The sequence below is a fragment of the Schistocerca americana genome, chromosome 5 (assembly GCF_021461395.2).
Source record: "Schistocerca americana isolate TAMUIC-IGC-003095 chromosome 5, iqSchAmer2.1, whole genome shotgun sequence".
NCBI lineage: Eukaryota > Metazoa > Arthropoda > Insecta > Orthoptera > Acrididae > Schistocerca > Schistocerca americana.
In genome coordinates this window covers 513,499,754-513,520,426 of record NC_060123.1, presented here as the reverse complement: position 1 = coordinate 513,520,426, position 20,673 = coordinate 513,499,754, and the positions used below count along the sequence as shown (strand labels likewise).

The window sequence follows — 20,673 nt, the reverse complement described above, 5'->3', positions numbered from 1 at the left end:
GGGATGTGGGAAATTATGGGGTGGCAAGGTTCAAGGTTAAGAAATTCTGGATAGTTAACAGTTGGTGCGTAGCGATTCCATGTGTTTTATTTATCTCTTTGTTTGTTGTCCTTGGTGTCGATGTACTGCGTTGCTACACTGGCTGAAAAATGGGGTTTGTAATTTGGACACTGACTTCAGCAAATAATGTAGCCGACAGATGCACAGTTGCGTTTCACAGTACTTTAATTTCACTTTTTCACAACACCCCACTAATACACAGTTATATGTGTATGGCCAGTGCACTATTGTTTAAACTTTCCACAAGCCTCATTAATAGTTTGCAGGCAAACATTCACACACTGCTACAATAGTTTACTGTTGGACATCTACGAGCAGAAAAAGCCTAACCACAAAGTTCACAATTCTTGAAGAATAAAAAGGTATGTATGGAGCAGACACTGTCAGTGTTTTAACACACGGTGGCCTATTGGTGTTATTCCACAGTTAATTTGAAGCATTGTTGTTGTTCTAACCAGCACAGGTTACTTGTCAAACTCGTGACCAAAAATTGGGCCCTTATGTACCATCACAAAATAGGTGCTGAAACTAAACATTTTTCGAAGTTAAATTTACAGAAATTACAGTTAAAACTTAACTCATTAAATTCACTGAATACATCAAAAAATTGCATCTTTTTAACAGTTTCTTCTACTACGAGGGTTAAGCCGTATTATTTGTTTAAATCATGAAATTAACAAATATAAGTAGGCAAACAATACTTTAGACAAAACTGTTAATTACTTTGGAATTAATTAAGGGCTGGCTTTGCTAACATGTTTTCTAATAGAGCCAAATACATCCTTTAAGATAACTATTAGTTGTTTCTCCAAATGTTTATAATTAGTACAGAATTTATATTTGTTTACATGTCAACAATAGAATTTAATTACTAATTTCACCCTATAACAAAAGATACTAACTAGTAATAGTCAAAATAAATAAGAAATTTCCTTGGACCTGTAAAACTTATCAGTTCCTTGAATTTTGACATATGTCTGCTTGTGTCTGTATGTGTGGATGGATATGTGCGTGTGTGCGAGTGTATACCTGTCCTTTTTTCCCCCTAAGGTAAGTCTTTCCGCTCCCGGGATTGGAATGACTCCTTACCCTCTCCCTTAAAACCCACTTCCTTTCGTCTTCCCCCCTCCTTCCCTCTTTCCTGATGAGGCAACAGTTTGTTGCGAAAGCTTGAATTTTGTGTGTATGTTTGTGTTTGTTTGTGTGTCTATCGACCTGCCAGCGCTTTCGTTCGGTAAGTCACCTCATCTTTGTTTTTATATATAATTGTTCCCACGTGGAATATTTCCTTCTATTATATTGATATCATTAATGGTTTAAATTGATATACATACAGTGTAGCTACAAGAAAAGCTAAGCTTTCATGTATAATATTGGTCTATTTTAGTTTGTGTTACCGTTTAACATGTATCAAACACAAATATAAAAGTAAAATTTTAAATAATGGCATGTATGATTGTTCTTCTGGACTCTAAGTGGGTGGTCCTAAAAGTGTTAATTTTGAATGAGAGTCAAATGCTATGTGATTTAAGAAATTTATCGCACATTCTCACATTTAACATAGTTCATTTTGCATAAAAGGAAATTTACTTTGAAAGTAACACTTCTCAAACCACCGTTCACAATATTTCCCTTTGACCTCTTAGAAATGTAGACAGTTGTAATGTAATCGAAAGCAGTTTGTTGTATTGCATAATCTTCATCCTAACGCTGTCAGTAGACGCTTGTGTGTGCTATGTTTTGTTGTTGTAAAAGGCACATTTTCTTTGCAAGTAAAGTTTTATTTTGGTGTTATTCTCTTGTTATCTTTTTTTCTGCAGTAGCGGGCTAAGTAATATTCTTTGTTAGAGTATCAGCTCTTACCAGCCAAATTGCAAAAATTTAACTGAAAACTAAAACAATGAAAAATTCAAGGTGTTCTAAAAAAATTCCTGTTTTTTTTCCAGATGAAAAAATTCCCACATTTTCTCATATCTCCCAGTTGTCCCAGGGCATATAAATCCTGTAGGAAGGATAATTTTGGTCTGTGATAGATTCAATGTGACCCTTGGTATATTTGGAGATGTGTCTGCTCTGCTCGCTGTTATCATCGTGATGACCACAGATCACTATGCTATAATGAAGGGATGTCTGGGTGTGGAATGGATGCCAGCTGTTGAAGTTAAGGTATTAACAGTGGGTGGTAGGTTTGGTGGGTATGAAGGTACCGATGTACCCAACCTTGAGAGGAAATCAAACAATGGAAAATCCAGGATGGAATGTAGTAGTATTATGAAAATGACAATAGTGTATCACCGTATAGCGGAGATGCTGAGTAGTAGACAGGAACAACAAAAAGACTGGCTTCAGCTGCCAGAGACAGTTGTCATGTGTATGTGAGCTGCATTTGTGTGTGTGTGTGTGTGTGTGTGTGTGTGTGTGTGTGTGTGTGTGTGTGTCGAAGGTCATGTTCTTGTTGGCTGAAAGCTCACTTTCCGACAGTCTTTTTGTTGTGCCTATGACTCAGCATCTCTGCTACATGGTGAGTAGCAACTATCCTCTTTTGTAATATTGTTACATTCAAACCTTGAGGAGACACTGACATCAAGGAAAGTGGCCTGCTGAGCTGAGGAGGAGGAGTAGGTGAAATTAATGTTACTGTAATAAAATGAGTCTATGAATGGATCACTTAACTAACAGAAACTAATACAATAAGGATTGAGAAGAGGGGAAGAGGAGGAGGAAAAACTGAATTACATGAGTAACCAGTAGTATACGATATATTATCTACATGTATGATCAAGAGCTGCACTGAAACAGAAAGAATAATTCTGCAAACATTCTTCTTAGATATATATAGTACTGGAAATATATATGTATGGTAATAATATAACGTCATGTGCCGAGGACCTCCCGTGGGGTAGACTGTTTGCCGGGTGCAAGTCTTTTGATTTGACGCCACTTCGGTGACTTGCGCATCGATGAGGATGAAATAATGATGATTAGGACAACACAACACCCAGTCCCTGAGCAGAGAAAACCTCCAACCAAGCCAGGAATCGAACCCGGGCCCTTAGGATTGACAGTCTGTCGCCCTGACCATTCAGCTACCGGAGGTGGATTATATGTATGGTAAACCTGTGCTAAAACAACAATTATCTCTGAGAGCACTTCCCATCCTTACAAAAAACAATATGGATATTATTAACAAAGTTATACTATTGGATGACATGTACCCAGTTAAGTATATCATCATTAACATACAGTCTAGCTTCCATTTCTGATATTTTTCATGAGAAATTCTCCTTTTTTGAGAATAGTTTACTATGTATCTATAACAATATACTGTGCCTTCACTCTTAAAATATTTATGTAAACATAGTTTATTAAGTCACTAATGCTACACACTGATCCGGATGGCCATGCACGTTACAACACTGCTTCCGAGATAGGGTAGTGTGCCGGCCCCAGATTGAATCTGTCCAGTGGATTAATGGTGAGAGTCGACACGCTGGCCAGCCTGAATGTGTTTTTTAGGCAGTTTCCACATCCAACTAGGTGAATACTGGGGTGGTACCAAAGTACTGCCTCAGTTACAATATTGGCAAACATTTAGAAAACCTTCACTCACTTTCACATGAATAACACGACATGCAGACAGTTGGGGTACACACATTCTGTCTGGGTGGTAACAGAGTGGGAACAGGAAGGGCATCCAGCCACGCCTTAAATTAACCATGCTGACCCTGCACCATTGTGGGATAAAGACCCAAGAAAAGATTCACTGATGATACAACTGATATCTGTTTTTCTTGGTCACAAGTGTAGAGGACAATATATTTAACAACTGGGTAGATGTCTTTGTATTGTGTTTTTACCTCCTCTCTTCTTTCTCCTAAATCTTCATTCCTTCTTCCACATGTCCTCCAATTACTTGTTGCAACAAGTCTCGTGCCCCCATTCAACACTCATTGCCATTCCTTCTTGACTCCACATCAAACTCCCCTTCTCCCTCCTCCTCCTCCTCCTCCTCCTATTTTGTTCCTCAACATGTGCCTCATTATGTACTGAGAGTATATATACAAATGCAGCATTGGATTATATCTTCATTTGTCCTTAGATTACATTTAAATCTTTTGCTGTATGTGACCAATGTCAAGTGACAGTGTAGAAATATTACTACTCAGGGTAATTTATTCAGCAAATATTCCCTTTTACCTTTTGTTCAGTGATAATAGAAACGATATATATACAACTTTTTGGAAATCTCACACACACACACACACACACACACACACACACACACACACACACAAAAACAAACAAAAAAAGCACTGTCACTGCTCCCCCCTCTGTGAATGACAAAGACAGTGAGGCATACAATACAGAAGTGGAGGAGGAAACGAAATTAAATTTTTTGGGTAGGTTGAGAGGGTACGTAATTTATTTCAGTTATCACAAAATTCAGTTAAATTTACAAAAGAATTGGCATTATAAGCCCACTTGTCAGTATGATATGATTTTGCACCCCCCCCCCCCCCCTCTCTCTCTGGCATGGATGCGTGCACTGACTGGTTGGGAAGTTGGGAAGGTTGTCATAATCCCCAGGCAAGTTTTCCCATGTATGTTGTAACTGGCCCTTGATATACTGGATGTGAAATGGAGCTGACATCCAAGCTGATCCCACATGTTCTATCAAGGAGAGGTGTGAGGTTCTTGCTGCTCTTGGGAGTACTTCAAAGCCACATGTTCATAGACACACAAGCTATGTGTGTGGATGAGCACTGTCCTGTTGAAAAATACATGACATGATAGGTAACTCATGAGGACGCAGGATAGCTGTGACGTATTGTTGTGCGATTACAGTTCTCTCAATCCCTGCCAGCCGTGATCTGAAGTCATACTCATTGGCTTCCCACACCATGACGCCAGAAAAACATTGGAATAATAGTATATCTCCTCAGGTTACAGCCATACTCACCCACAATGGTCATCCATGGTAGTGCATAACCACAATTCACAGCTGAACACACAATGCCAGTCATCAGCAGTCCGTGTTTCCCAGTCTTGGCACCACTCCAAACACAGCAGTTTGTGTTGCGGTATTAACAGCAGCCTACATGTAGGATGATAATTTCCTAGTCTAGCTGGTGCTAGCCAGTGAGCAATGGTGTGGGATGATGCTGAATGTTGCAGTCTTTTACATTCTCAGATGGAAGGTGCAGACTGAAAGGGTTACAGTGTGCTTGATGCACAATATGGTGAGCCTGCCTTGTAGTGGTCAGTCTTAAATGGAAGCTTGACCATGAGTACACTTGCCCTTCCCATGCAGTCCATTGTCAGTCCAGTGTCACATAAGCGCGCCACAGATCTGAACACTGCACAATTTGACCATCCAGCCAAATGGATAGGCCCCTTTCAAATTGTCAGATGCTGATAATGCCACTTCAAACGCATACGTAGCAGCATCACTAAGTCCTTCAAAGTGATCACTCAACATTTGATACTATTCATGCTCCTTATATACCCTACCAGGCCTGGTAACAACACTAAAGATGATCAACGCTAACACACTATGGTGGCAATTTTACTGTTTTCAGGGAATTGGAAGGCTTAATCATTTACACATCCATCGATGGTTTTTACCATGTTCTTTGGCCTCTGCCATTTTGGCAGGTTGAACAACATTCACTTTGCACCATATGGCAGTTGTATGTGTGTTTATAAAAATCTATCTTCATCTTTTAATGAAGAACTTTCTTATTGTGGATTTCATAAACTTCATGTTACCAGTGGTCTATGTAAATTACAAAAGAAAATGTGGGGCACATGGTATTATTTATACATTTCATGTACTAATATAAAGATGTCTTTCATGTGCTACATTATTAAGCTGCATTGTTTATGTATGTAGGAACATTTATAAACACTTCTTCAATACTTAATGCTTCAGGGCATTTGACAACAGCAGCTTGTCCTAGCCACCTAATATGACTGACTGTAAATTCTACTATCTAATTTCTATGTGCCTTTAAATATTGTCAAATGCATGATTTTGGTACACTTTTTTGATCAAGTAGCTGAGTTAGTGGGCTTGTCCAAAGGATGAAAATGCTGTCAAATCTAGTCATTGAATACATTAAGTCACAATGCAGCTTTTTGGTGGAACTATATTTCTTTTTTGTAGCCCAGCTTTCAGCAAAACTCGAATTCAAATTAGGATAGAAGCTGAGAAAGGAAGGACTGGCACATGTGGAGCTACTGAAGTTTGTCACAGTATAGTTCAGAGATTCACACTTCGATGGTGGATAAAATTGTTCATAACACAATTATGTACCCTATTTTGGTTCATATTGTGTATGTGTATGAAAAAATTTATATTGACATATAATTTTCAAAACCAAATATTATTAACAAAGTCAAAACAATTGAACAGAAGAGTATTTTAGCAGGTAAAGTCTTTGGACAAGACTGGAAGCTCACTGGGGGACAGTGTCCTCAAGTAAACTTTGGCAACTGTTTTCATGTTTTACTGACTAGTACAGCTTACTACAGTACTGTACAGCACGAGTATTTGTACACTTTTACTTTTAAGTATTTTGCTGCTTGTCTCCTAAATTCAGAGTTTGGAATGCCTCATCATTTTGAAAACATCTGCAGCACTCTTTCTATTTTTGCTAGGTAGCTCTATGCTATGGAGGAATTTTAAAAAATTCTGAAAGGGTGAAAGTACTGTATTTTAGAAATATATGTCAGCTCTACTCTAGTTATTTCTCATTTGGTGATAAGTAATTTGCTACTTCTCTGCCACTATAAATACCGTGAGTAGTTTTTTTAAAGCTATGTCCGTGAGATGTCTCATCTAATAACACTTATTTGTCTTTGTGAAATACTTACTTTCAACAGGGCATTTGAAAGTTCTTTCTGGCATGTGTGTTAGTGTGTGTTCCTTTAAGTGTTCTGATCGTAAGAAAGACTTGCCACATCCATCCATCATACAGTGGTATTTCCTTTCATTAGTATGCTTATATTGATGGCGCTTCAGTTTGCTTGCACTTTCAAATGCCCAGGTGCAGTCCTGGTGGGAAGAGAGAACATTGGGTAAAAACAAATCTAATGGAGTTTAGTTTAGTTAATTTAATTGTGTTTTCGACTGGTTACTGCAAGGACATAGCCTATGAGTGGGTCCCGACCCCCTCTGCCACATAAATGAAGTTATGTGTGACCTAGCTGCCATATAGTGAAACTGAAAGATATTTTGATTTTCAATAATATGGCAAAAAGAGATACATACTACCAACAGTCAACAAGGCCATAGATAGATTCAAACTATTGCTATATCGACAGCATTATCAGCTGCTACACATACATATTTTAGCCAAGACGAAGTACTGTACATTGAGGGCCTTATTTGAGCTGAGTAGTCTTAATTTCAATACAGCAGTCTCTTACTTTTACAGCTTGTGATGTCTTAAATGTCATGGCAAGAGAAAGGAAACAAAGATTTTTACTATAGTTGTCAAGTCCATTTCTGTGGTACTTCTAAGAGCATATAAACAAATTTAATGTAACTTAAGAAAATTTGTAATAAATTTCAATTACATTGAACATATTTTTAAATAATTAACTGTCTAAGAAGTATATCATTAATGTAAAACAATTTTTTTTTATTTGACAGACCTATCTAACCTTCAATCAAGATTCTGACTATATATAACATGGATAGTGTAAGGAAACAACACTTTCATTTTGTTGTACTACATTAAAATATTTTTAGTCAAAATGGTTAACTCAGTTTATAACTTGGCTGTTGCTATCATCTAAAAATAGTTCATACACAAAAAATTCACGTAATGATTTGTGTGACTGAACTATGGATTAAATATTGCTTTAATCGATTTATTCAAATTACTTGTTTTTACTCACATTCTTTTGTTTTGTAGTTTTTATTTTTTCAGATGTTCTGTCATTACCTTCAGACTGTAATGTTTACAAGTTGTAGGAAAAATAATGCAAAAAATAATTTTTTCATTCTTTTTGTAACAATACTTATCTCGATTTGGAGAATACTAACCTATTTCTCTGGCAGACAGTATTTAATTTTAATGGTGGTTTATGTAACACTTCAACAATATGCATATTTCTGCAATATTTACATTGGGAGGCAGCTATTGATTGATTTTTTTGTACTATGTGCCTGTGCATAAAGATGGTTCACTTCTGGAATGGCGATATGCCATGTCTTCAAGTTTTACTAGAAGAATGATATTCTACTGCGAAATATCTTATTCGTAATGTCCTTAGAACACTAAGTCCAACCATCACAACTCTAATGTATTTGTAAATAAACATCATATTAACAACAAAATATGTTGTACATCACAGTAGAGCTTATTGGCATCAAAGACTTTATAATCATATTGTTATGGATAAATACAAACTCATTTATGAGGTCACGTATGCTAAAAGTCTAGTTGAAATCAATGTGTGAATCAGTGTTAAGATCACAAAATTGTAGCTCATTGTATTTTTGTGTTCCGTTTTGTTTTACAAATAAATCTGGCTGCTTTAGTTTCTAGCTGACTGTTGAAATAGTAATTTTGAGAAAGTTCTTCATCACTTCAGGAAATTGAAGCATTTTGGGTACTTCCTAGAAGATTAAAACTGTGTGCCAGACCAAATGGCAAAGATCCCGAGTTCTAGTCTCGGTCTGGCACACAGTTATAATCTGCCAGGAAGCTTCATATCAGCACACACTCTGCTGCAGAGTGAAAATTTCATTCTGTAAATTAAAGATTTTAAAAAAATTCCGAAACTGAATTTAGGAACTTGGGATGCTTTGATATGCTGAAGGAGTCCGAACCTGGCTTCAGATAAGTTTTGTTTCAGATCTAACTACAATATTCTAGTAGGAGAAAATAGCTATTGTCAAAATAGATTTGAGTCCATTTAACTTTATAAGTTATTCAACCCAACATTAAGATTCTTTTGCTCTGCAGGAGTGAACCTTAAATTAGAAGACAGATCTGTGTTTTGTAAGCAAAGGGCCAATACATTGTATTACAATTCATTTGGCAGGAGAGTGAATTTATCATTTTGCCAAATATAGAAATATTTAATTGTGCTTTAGGGTATTTATATAAATGTTTCATAATAAACGAAAAACATGAGCCTTTTTAGGTCCTCTTTAACATATCGGACCCCCCCCCCCCCCTTTTTGATGACAAAATCCTGGCTAAAGCCTTAGTCACTATAATGATACAGAACAAGTTTTTACATACTGTTTAATGGGTGATTTCATTTCAAATCATACAGGTCAAGACTGAATGTGTCACATCACTATTTCAAAGTTTTCTGAAAGAAATAAAGGTTGAAGTTCGACAAGAAACCTGTCAAAAACTAAAATATTTCGATTTTCTGATGATTTGGTTAAACATTATAAACCTCTTTAAATGAGAGTATCTGTGAAAATGTCGTAACGAAAGAAAAAAGAAAAAAATTGCAAATAAAAACTACAAGTGATAGATATCTGAAATTATGTTTAATACAAATCTTGTTCACAATACTATTAGACATGATTAACACATACATACTTCTGAGATTTTTTCAGTTTTAATTTGGAAAAATAAACTATGAAAATTTGTAACTTGTAGCAAACTTCAAAATTATGTTTTGAAAATACTAACAGACACAAGATGTTAACTGCCTTGAGAAATGATAAAGTGGAAAGACTGCTAACTATCAGCTATGACATTAATGCCTGAAATTCTTAAACTATGAAAATATTTCAACATAAAGACAAGAGAATCTGAAATTTTTTGAATCTTTATAAATTCTTCTCTCTAAAATACCCACTCTGAATATTCTAAAAATTGCATTTATGTTAGTTGTTCATTGTACTTATGGAATGTACAATCAGGGCAGGCAATATTTTACAGTGCAAAATTTTTATTTTAGAGCTAGCTACTCTCAAGATAAAAAAAATTCTAGACACTTAAAAATTTAAATTGAGTGCTGAACTCAAGTAAATGTAATGCAAAACTAGCATATCTCACTCAAAATTATTTAAGTGAGTGGGGAAACAACCGTTCATTTTGTTCAAATATTTTGTAAAAAGTTACATATAAAAACTAATAACAATATTATGAAAAGGATGGTTGCTACTAACCATGTAGTGTAGATGCTGAGTCACAGATAGGCATTACGAAAAGACTGTCAGCAAGTTAGCAGAGAGAGAGAGAGAGAGAGAGAGAGAGAGAGAGAGAGAGAGAGAGAGAGAGAGAGAGAGAGAGAGAGAGAGGGGGGGGGGGGGGAGGTAGGGAGGGGAAGCTGGGGCAAGGATAGGGAGGGATGGCAGGGTAGAGATGGGAGACGAAGTATTGCTGTGGGAGCATACAGGGATAAGTTGGGGAAAGCATAGGGCAGCTGGGTGCAGTTGGGAGGTTAGGTCAGGACAGGGGGGAGGGGGGGGGCAGCAGAAAAGGAGAGAAGAAGAAAGACTGTGGGTGTGTTGATGTAATAGAGGTTAAGCTAGGGCAGAGGGGGGGGGGGGGGGAGGGGCCAGCAGAAAAGGAGAGAAGAAGAAAGATTATGGGTGTGTTGATTTAATAGAGGGCTGTCTAGTCTGAAATGGGAACAGGAAAGGGCTAGGTGGGTAAGGACAAAAACTAACGAAGGTTGAGTCCATTAAGGGTATGGGAATGTAGGATATACTATAGGGAGAGTTCCCACCTGTGCAATTGAGAAAATCCAGTGTTAGTGGAAAGGATCCAGATGGCACAGGCTGTGAAGCACTCATTGAAATGAATAATGCGTTGTTGGGCAGCATGCTCAGCAACTGGTTGGTCAGCTGTTGCCTGGCCGCAGTTTGTCAGTGGCCATTCATAAGGACAGACAGCTTGTTGGTTGCCACCACAAAGAATGCAGCAGAGTGGTTGCAGCTTAGTAGCTTGTAGATTACATGGTTGGTTTCACAGGTAGTCTTCCTTTGATTGGATAGGTTACGCTTGTGACTGGACTGAAGTAGGTGGTGGTGGGAGGATGTAAGGGACAGGTCTTCCATCAAGGTCTATTACAGGTATATGAGTCATGAGAAAAGGGGTTGGGAGCAGGGTTGTGTAGGGATGGATGAAGAAATTGTGTTGATTTGGTGGGTGGCGGAGTACCAATGTGGAGGGGTTGATGGGTTAGTAGGTAGGACATTCCTCATTTCAGGGCATGATGGAGAGTGTGATTCACTTGCTCCAGCCCTGGGAGCTACTGAGTCATGAGGGGAATGCTCCTCTGTGGCCAGACAGTGGGTCTTTGGGAAGTTGTGGGTGACTGGAGACATAAGCCATAGGAGATCTGTTTTTGTACAAGGTTATGAGGGTAATTACAGTATGTGAAGGGTTCAGTGAGACCCTTGGTATTTTTCAAGAGGGACTGCTTGTCACTACAGATGCGACGGTGACAGGTGCGACGCTGTATGGAACGGACTTCTTGGTATTGAATGGGTGGCAGCTGTCAAAGTGGAGGTATTACTGGTGGTTGGTAGGTACTGATGTAGCCATCTGTAAGGTGGAGGTCAACACTGAGGAAGTTGGCTTGTTGGGTTGATGAGGACCAGTGAAGCATATTGGGGAAAAGGTGCTGAGATTCTGGAGGAATGTTGATAGGGTGTCCTTACCGTCAATCCAGATCACAAAGATGTCATCAATGAATCTGAATTTGGGATTCTGGGTGTTTGGAAGGATTCCTCTAGATAGCCCATGAATATGTTGGCGTAAGTTGGTGCCAACTATAGCCATATGAATCTTTAGACCATTAGGCCCATCCCAGAACCTCTCCCCAGAGTCCATCTCTTTCCTCACCCCTACCATTCCCCACACTCCTACCCTTCACATGCTTCCTGAAGTCCATAAATCCACCCACCTGGGACACCTCATTGTGGCTGGTTACTGTGCCCCCACTAAAAGACACTCTGCTCTCGTACACCAACACCTTCAGCCTATTACCCACAACCTTATCTCCTGTATAAAAGATACTAATCATTTCCTCCACCAACTTTCCACAGTTTCTTTTCCTTTACAATATGGTGCCCTGCCACCACTATTGATGCTACCTCCCATTCCTTACACAGACACTCCTAATTTCCATGGCTTTACTGCTATTGAACACTACCTTTCTAAATGCTCAATGACCTCCAAACCCACAACCTCCTTCTTGGTCACCATGACCAACTATATCCTCACTGAAAATTACTTCTCCTTTGAAGGCATCACCTACAAACCAATCCGAGTTACGGCTATGGACACCAGCATGGTACCAACCTGTGCCAACCTATTCATGGGTTATGTACAGGAATCCTTCCAAATACCCAGAATTCCAAATTCCTCACCTGATTCAAATTCATTGATGATATCTTCATGATCTGGATCATGGTGAGGAAACGCTGTCCACACTCCTCCGTAACCACAACACCTTCTCCCCCATTTGCTTCATCTGATCCTTCTCAGCTCAACAAGGCACTTTCCTCGATAGTGACCTCCACCTCAAAGACGGTTACATCAGTACCACCATCCATACCAAACCAACCAACCTCCAGTAATACCTGGACTTCAACAGCTGCCACCTACTGCATACAAAGAAATCCCTTCCATACAGCCTAGCCACCGATGGCCATTGCATCTGTAGTGATGAGGAGTCCCTCTTGAAATATACCAAGGGTCTCACTGAGGCCTTCACAGACTGTAATTACCCTCCCAAGCCTGTACAAAAACAGATGTCCTGTGCCTTATGTCTCCAGTCACCCACCACCTCACAAAGTCCCACCATCTGGCCACAGAGGAGCATTCCCCTTGTGATTCAGTAGCACTGACTGGAGCAACTGAATCATGTTCTGTGTCAGTGTTTCGACTACCTCTCATAGTCCCATCCCTCCCAAGTAGTATTCTGCTGCCCACTGAACCCACATAATATCCTTGTCCATGCCTACACAGCCCCTGCTCCCATTCCTTGCCTCATGACTCCTATCCCTGTAATAGTCCTAGATGCAGGACCTGTCCCATACATTCTCCCATCACCACCTACTCCAGTCCAGTCACAAGCATCACCTAACCAACCAGAGTTAGGACTACCTGTGAAACCAGTCATGTGATCTACAAGCTAAGCTGTAACCACTCTGCTGCATTCTTTGTGGTATCAACCAACAAGCTGTCTGTCTACATGAATGGCCACTGACAAACTGTGGTCAAGAAACAGCTGACCACTCAGTTGCTGAGCACGCTACCCAACATGGCATTCATCATTCCAATAACTGCTTCACAACCTATGCCACCTGGATCCTTCACATGAACACCAGCTTTTCTCAACTGCACAGGTGGGAGCTCTCCCTGCAATATATCCTACATTCCCATAACCCTACTGGCCTCAGTCTTAATTAGTCATTGTCCTTACCCACCTAGCCGCTTTCCTGTTCCAATTTCAGACTAGACATCCCTCTATTCGACCAGTTCACCCACAGTCTTTTTACCTCTATCCTTTTCCACTACCCCCTCCCCCCTGTACCCAATGTCTAACCTCCTGACTTCACATTTCTTAAACCTCGCCATCTCGTGTTGTTTCCATAGTCTGTATTCCCTCACAAACATTGTATCTAACAAAAAGTTGAGATCAAACACAAAACTCTATGTAGGATGATTCATGTGCAAGTTCTCACTTGTTTCTCAAAAACAGAAGAGAGCTGGAAACAGAGTTGTCAACAGGAAACAGAGTTGCCAACATGCACATTTTACACTAGAAATTCAATGATGCAAAATATGCAGAATGTTGGACAATTTCTCATACTTTACACAGAAAAATATTGCACAATTTGATTGCAGTAACTACTAATACATTGATCAAACAATATTTGTCCATTTTCATAAATTTTGTGAGGGGATTTTTGAGTAAATAATTCATAAAAATTCATAAAAATGTGTTTTTTTAAATTTTCAGTAATAAATAGTTATTTTCAAAATATGCATTGTTCCAGTTGTAAAAATGAAGATGAAATTAAAATATTTTATTTCCTAACACACATGATGTAGAGGTAAAATGTGTATTTTTTTCAGAGATCATGAATTGACATGTTCTGTACGATTTGAGATGAGACTGCCCTAATGGGATTTGCATTTAAATATGGTCACAATCTAATTGTTTACACACAAGTTTATACAACAGTACAAAAATAACTTTTCAGGAAGTGAAATTAGAGTACTGGCAATGGGCAGATTAAAGGTAGAGAAAACTATTCCTTGCTTTCAAGAACTGTGAGTTACTTCTTCAAGGATGAAAGATATATAGGTTTTAGAAGGCTGGAAATGAGGGATAAGCAGTCAAACCCCTGGCTGACAGAAGCCTACCTGATGTGAGAAAGAAAGGAGAAGAAGGCTAACAATAGTTTTTTCTGCTTTTAAATGTGGGTACTGGCTGTATCATCTCAAGGTAAGTATCGGCCAGGCATTTTAGACTTTTCTCCGGTGCATTCTCCTTTTGATAAAAAAATTATTGTATGTAAGTTGTGCTTCTTACAGTATAGAATATTCAAATAACTTGTGGGAATGTGGCCAGGCAACAACTGCATCTATTTTTGGCAAGTGAACAGCCCATCATTCTCACGGCATAAATGAAATGAAAGAATCCTGAAAATGGCATTTTAAACCTTTGGTCGGCAAGGGCACACTAACCAGTAGACTAAAAGGAGACCATAAACAAGTAGTGTCACCACACAAACAAAGGTGACCAATGCCAAATATTAGCGACGGTGAAATATTAATCAACAATTGATGAGTAAGTATCACAAACGCTGACCCATTATTGCTCGGCTGTTACAAGTCTGCGTAATGCTTATGCTTTATACTCTGGTCTCCATGGTTCTGATGATGAGTTCATATATTCTGTCAAACAGGATGTTTTTAAACTACCTTTTACTTTTACTATTTGATTTTACTTATACTATCTGATCCTGTTTATAGCAGATTTAGTACTGACCCAACAAAAAGGTTTGTGAGTAAATTTCCTTGATGCAAGATACCTTCAAATGACTTCACTCTGACAGTGCTGTCACCCCTACATTACACAGTCTTACAAAGAAGGAAGGGATTCATCTACGGCCTATTCTCAATAACACAGGTCCTCCAATGTAATGTATACTAAACACTTAGCTATTGTGTTGAACATGTCATGTTAGGAATTTGGCACATTTCACACATCAATTAGACAGTTTGTATCTGAATGACTGGTATTTTAGTAAGTTTTAATATTGTCTGTCTCCTAACTTGTGTTCTTCTGTTTAATTCATTAAGGCTAGATTTCATGTTAGATAACCAACCTGTTTTGACACATGTTTGACTTCCCCTGCTACACCTACATCTACATGACCACTCCATAATTCACAGTTAAGTGCATGGTGTAGTAGCCACCAGAAAGATCGCGGGAGGCGCACATTGGCACGGCGCGTCACGGACGGTAGTTGCCGCAAGTAGAGTCCCGTCCACCAGAGGGCACGCGAGAATTCGGACGCGACCTCTGCCGGCATGACAACAACAACAACAACAACAACAACTCCGGCAGCACGGGCCGTGCCCAGTCAGTTAACATCGGGCATGCCTAGGACACAGTCCCGGTCTACGCTAAGTGAAGTGCAACGTAAACGTGAACAGTGTTGCTACACAATTGGCGATGAGTAGGGTCGTTCTTTCGCGTGTTGTGTCATTGTTCCGGTTTCGCAGCTTCTCCACGGCATGGAGGATTTGGTGCAAGTTTTGGTTGTGCAGCAGACGGAGCTCATGGCCACCATGAAACAAGTGCTTCCGGCGTTGCTCTCCATGCCGTCTGCTCCAGCGCCGTTCCCTCCTCCCTTTCCCCCGTATGACGAGATGGCGGAGGATTGGGACGCATATGAACATCGCCTTCGGCAGCATTTCCAGGCGTTTCATGTTGCCGATGCGGAGGTATGTCGCGCTCTCTTCTTGTCTTGGATATCTCCCTCGCTGCTCGCTGTATCAAGTTTTGCGGCAGCTAGCGCCGTTGCAGGAACCCTCGTCCTTGTCTTTTGACGCATTGTGTTCCTTGCTGTCTTCATATTATCGCCGCCGCACGCATGTTGTGGTTGCTAGGGTCGAGTTCTATCAATGCAAGAAACAGCCCCATCAGTCTTACCGGGCGTGGGCCGCTACCCTGCACGGTCTTAGTCGCAAGTGTCATTTTGTCACGGAGCAGTCGCGAGAGTCGTACGCCCACGTTATGGTACGTGACGTCATTGTTCGTTCGGCCCCTGATAGGGAGGTCCGGCAATGGCCCCTGCAGTTAGAAAACCCTTCCCTCGAGGAAGTCCTGTCCATTGCTCAATCGTATAAAGTCTCTCACGCAGCAGGTCAACAGCTGGAAGCGTGGTGCGACGTCGCGGCGGTTCAGGGCGGCGCGGCCGCGTCCACTGTGTCAGGGGTGGACGACGTGCGAGCGGTAAAATCCGGCCATTACGGCCGCTCCCGCACGGCGCGTAAACAGAATTCCGGCCGCCGGCCCCTGTTGCCGTCCTGTGCGTCATGCTATATACATCATGATCGGTCAGAGTGCCCCCAGCGTTGGGCTGTTTGTCGCAAATGTAATAGAAAAGGTCACATTGCTAAAGTTTGCCGCTCAGCCTCAAAAGAATCGAAGGAAGCAGGTACAGAGGACATGGACGTTGACATTCAGGAAGTTTCATCGGGCCAGGCTCCCGACGCATTGGCACGCAAACTCTTTATCGAGGTGTTGGTTCGGTCGCGCCGTTTACAACTGCAATTCGATACGGGCGCGGCAGTTTCGTTGTTGAATGCACAAACTTATTCCGACCTTGGATCGCCCCCGTTGGCGCCAGTTTACCGGCGTCTATGCGGTTATGGTAAACAGTTCATTCCCCTACTGGGTCAATTCACTACCTACGTGACTTACAAATCAGTCACTCGGCCTATTACTTTTATTGTTGTCAGTGATGCGAGCTCAGCTAACCTTTTTGGCCTGGATGCCTTTCAAGCTTTCGGTTTTTCTATCGCTGACACCATACAGTTGGTCTCCAAAGACATTCCCTATCAATCATTGGAATCTTTGATCTCTGAGTTTCCAGATATTTTTGAGGAGGGCCTGGGGCGTGTTTCAGATTTTGAAGCGAGGCAGATCCCCTTGGCTCTCCGCCCTCAGGTAAAGGAAGAGCTAGACCGGCTGACAGCCCTAGGGGTCGTTCTTCCCATTTCTTCCAGTGAGTGGGCTTCGCCCCTCGTTATTGTAAGGAAGCCCTTGGGAAAATTACGTCTTTGTGGCGATTTCAAGGCCACCATTAATTCCCAATTGGTGGTGGACACCTATCCTTTGCCTCGTGCTGATGAATTGTTCTCCTCCGTGGCGGGAGGCCAATATTTTTCGAAAATCGATCTGTCGGAGGCTTATCATCAGATACCACTTGATGAGGACTCCAAACGGTTGGCGGTTGTCAACACCCCGTTTGGCCTTTACCAATACCAGCGGTTGGCCATTGGAATATCCAGTGCCCCGGCGATATTCCAGCGTTATCTTGAGCATGTTACGTCGACAATTCCTCATTGTATTAATTACCTGGATGACATAATTGTCACAGGCCGCAGCACGAAGGAACACTTGCACAACCTTCGCACCCTCTTTCTCAAATTCAGGTCTGTGGGCTTGCGTTGCAACCTGCATAAGTCAACCTTCTTTCAACCATCCATTGAGTATGTGGGCTACACCATCTCTCGGCACAGTATCCAGCCACTAGGAAGTTTGGTCCAAGGTATCGTCAACCTTCCTCGGCCCGCTTCGCTGAAAGAGTTACAAGCTTTTTTAGGCAAGATAGCCTATTACCACCGGTTCATTCCCAGGGCTTCCACTATAGCCCACCCCCTGTACTGCCTTCTGCGCAAGGGTGTTCCTTTTGATTGGTCGCCTGCATGTGAGTGAGCGTTCACCTCGTTGAAGGGCCTCCTCACGTCAGCCCCTTGTTTGGCTACTTTTGATCCTCATAAGCCGTTGGTCCTGGCTACAGATGCTTCGCAGTATGGGGTGGGGGCGGTCCTGGCCCATCGCAACGCAGATGGTTCCAAGCAACCACTGGCGTTTACGTCTAAAATGCTTAGTCCCGCGCAGGCCCGTTACTTCCAGGTGAAAAAGAGGCTTTGGCCATTGTCTACGCTGTTACCAAGTTTCACCCTTTCTTGTATGGCACGAAGTTTCAGTTAATCACTGACCATAAGCCGTTAATATCGTTATTTGGCCCCGCCTCTCAGATTCCGGATAGGGCGGCCCACAGACTACAGCGCTGGGCCTTGTTCCTCTCTAAGTACCATTATGACATTCATTTTCACCCTACAGGACAGCATGCCAACGCCGACGCTCTTTCCCGTCTTCCGGTGGGCCCGGATCCTACGTTCGATCGAGAGGAGATTATGTGTTTTCATTTGGATGTGGCGTCCTGCCAAGCAGTTGATGGCTTCCCAATCACTAGTTCTCGAGTCGCCAGGGAAACGGCAGCTGACCCGGTTCTCCGGCAAGTAGTTCGCCTCATTCAGCAGGGGTGGTCATCCCGCCCTCCGGGCCGGGCCTCGGACCCTCTTCGTAATTATTTTCTTCTACGGGACCGCCTCTCGGTCTTGGAAGGCGTTCTCCTTCTGGCTACCGATGATACAGCTCCTCGCGTGGTTGTTCCTGCAAGTTTACGACGGGAGGTCCTCACGTTATTACATGCGGGGCACTGGGGTGTTTCCCGTACTAAAACCTTGGCTCGCAGACATGTGTACTGGCCCGGTATTGACAGAGAAATTGAGCACTTGGTGGCCGCCTGTTCCCAGTGTGCGAGCCGACAAGCATCTCCCAGGGCAGCGTTCTCTCCATGGCCGCCGGCAACCCGAGCATGGGAACGTGTTCACATCGATTTTGCGGGCCCGTTTCTCAACGGTTTTTGGCTCATTGTCATTGATGCTTATTCCCGATTCCCATATGTGGTTCGCTGCTCCTCAACCACTTCAGAAGTTGCAATCCAGGCACTAGCAAAAATCTTTTCTGTGGAAGGTCTGTCAATCACCCTGGTCTCGGACAATGGACCGCAGTTTATTTCGCAGACCTTCCAGGATTTTTGTAGGCGCTTCGGTATTTGGCACATTTGCTCTCCCCCCTTCCATCCACAATCGAATGGGGAAGCCGAGCGCATGGTGCGCACATTTAAGACGCAGATGAAAAAGTATGTGCACGAATTTCCTGCGGAGGAAGCAGTGACGTTTTTCTTGACAGCATACCGGACCACACCAATGGGAGAACGCAGCCCTGCAGAGCTCCTCCATGGGCGTCAACCTAGGACTCTGCTGCACCTCCTCCGGCCTGGTCCTCGCCAGTCTTCACAAAATGGAGTAGCTGGCTTTCCACTGGGTATGTCGGTCTGGGCCCGTGGGTTTGGCCGCAATTCACGTTGGATACCAGCGGTGGTCCTGCGCCGAAATGGCCGCCGGCTCTATACCTTGCAGGCAGGGGACCGTGTGGTACATCGTCACCAAAATCAGCTATGTCCACGTTCGGGCACCCACCCTCCGCCCTCTCGGACACCGGCTTCCCCATTGCCGGCACCTGTGTTGGTTTCACAGGGGACGTTGCCTCCTCTCCCCGCTGTGCCTCTGCCGCACTGCGATGGTTCTCAGTGTTGGCAGCCTCCAGTAGCTCCAGCACCGGCATCGCCATCGTTCGAGATGCCCCAGCGAGAGCCGGCCCCCTAGCAGGCCCGGTTTCTCAGGAGGTTGGTTCACCTGTGGTCGTCCCTTCCCCTTCGTCCCCGCCACTGGGTCTTGCCCCTCCCGGGGTGGAGCAGGATCCGGAGTTCGACAGCTTGTCGCCCGTTCTGTCCCGGGCTCCGGTTGTGGGACGACGGGGGCCTCTTCGTGTGGGTCACTTCCAGCCGTATTCGAAGGTTCCGGCTCCAGGGTTGGCGGATCCCCTCGACTCCGGCCATCCAATGGATGTGGAGGTCATCGCTCCTGCCCGACGCTCCACTTTCCGACGCAGTGGATCACAGTGGCTTCACCCCCCGAAGGAGGAGGAGTGTAGTAGCCACCAGAAAGATCGCGGGAGGCGCACATTGGTACGGCGCGTCACGGACGGTAGTTGCCGCAAGTAGAGTCCCGTCCACCAGAGGGCACGCGAGAATTCGGACGTGACCTCTGCCAGCATGACAACAACAACAACAACAACAACAATTCCGGCAGCACGGGCCGTGCCCAGTCAGTTAACATCGGGCATGCCTAGAACACAGTCCCGGTCTACGCTAAGTGAAGTGCGACGTAAACGTGAACAGTGTTACTACACATGGCAGAGGGTTCACTGAACCATTTTCACACTATTTCTCTAACGTTTCACTCTCAGACAGAGCATAGGAAAAATTAACACTTAAATCTTTCCTGGTGGGCTCTGATTTCTCTTATTTTATTACAATAATCTTTCTCCCTATGTATGTCGGCATCAACAAAATATTTTCGCATTTGAAGGAGAAAGTTAAAGTTTTGTGAAAAGATCTTGCCACAATGAAGAATGCCTCCGACTCGTGTCATCTGTGACAATCTCTCCCGTATTTTGCGATAA

General features: G+C 42.5%; 1 protein-coding gene across 2 annotated transcripts in view; it reads right to left on the bottom strand.

The window, feature by feature from the left end:
- The window catches only part of LOC124615535, a 147,266-nt gene that overhangs the window by 57,270 nt on the left and 69,323 nt on the right, over positions 1-20,673 (bottom strand). For both annotated transcript variants that reach the window (XM_047143499.1, XM_047143500.1), the window contains exon 6: positions 6,937-7,117. In XM_047143499.1, coding sequence (XP_046999455.1) covers positions 6,937-7,117 — 181 coding nt within the window. The remainder of the gene's footprint in view (positions 1-6,936; positions 7,118-20,673) is intronic.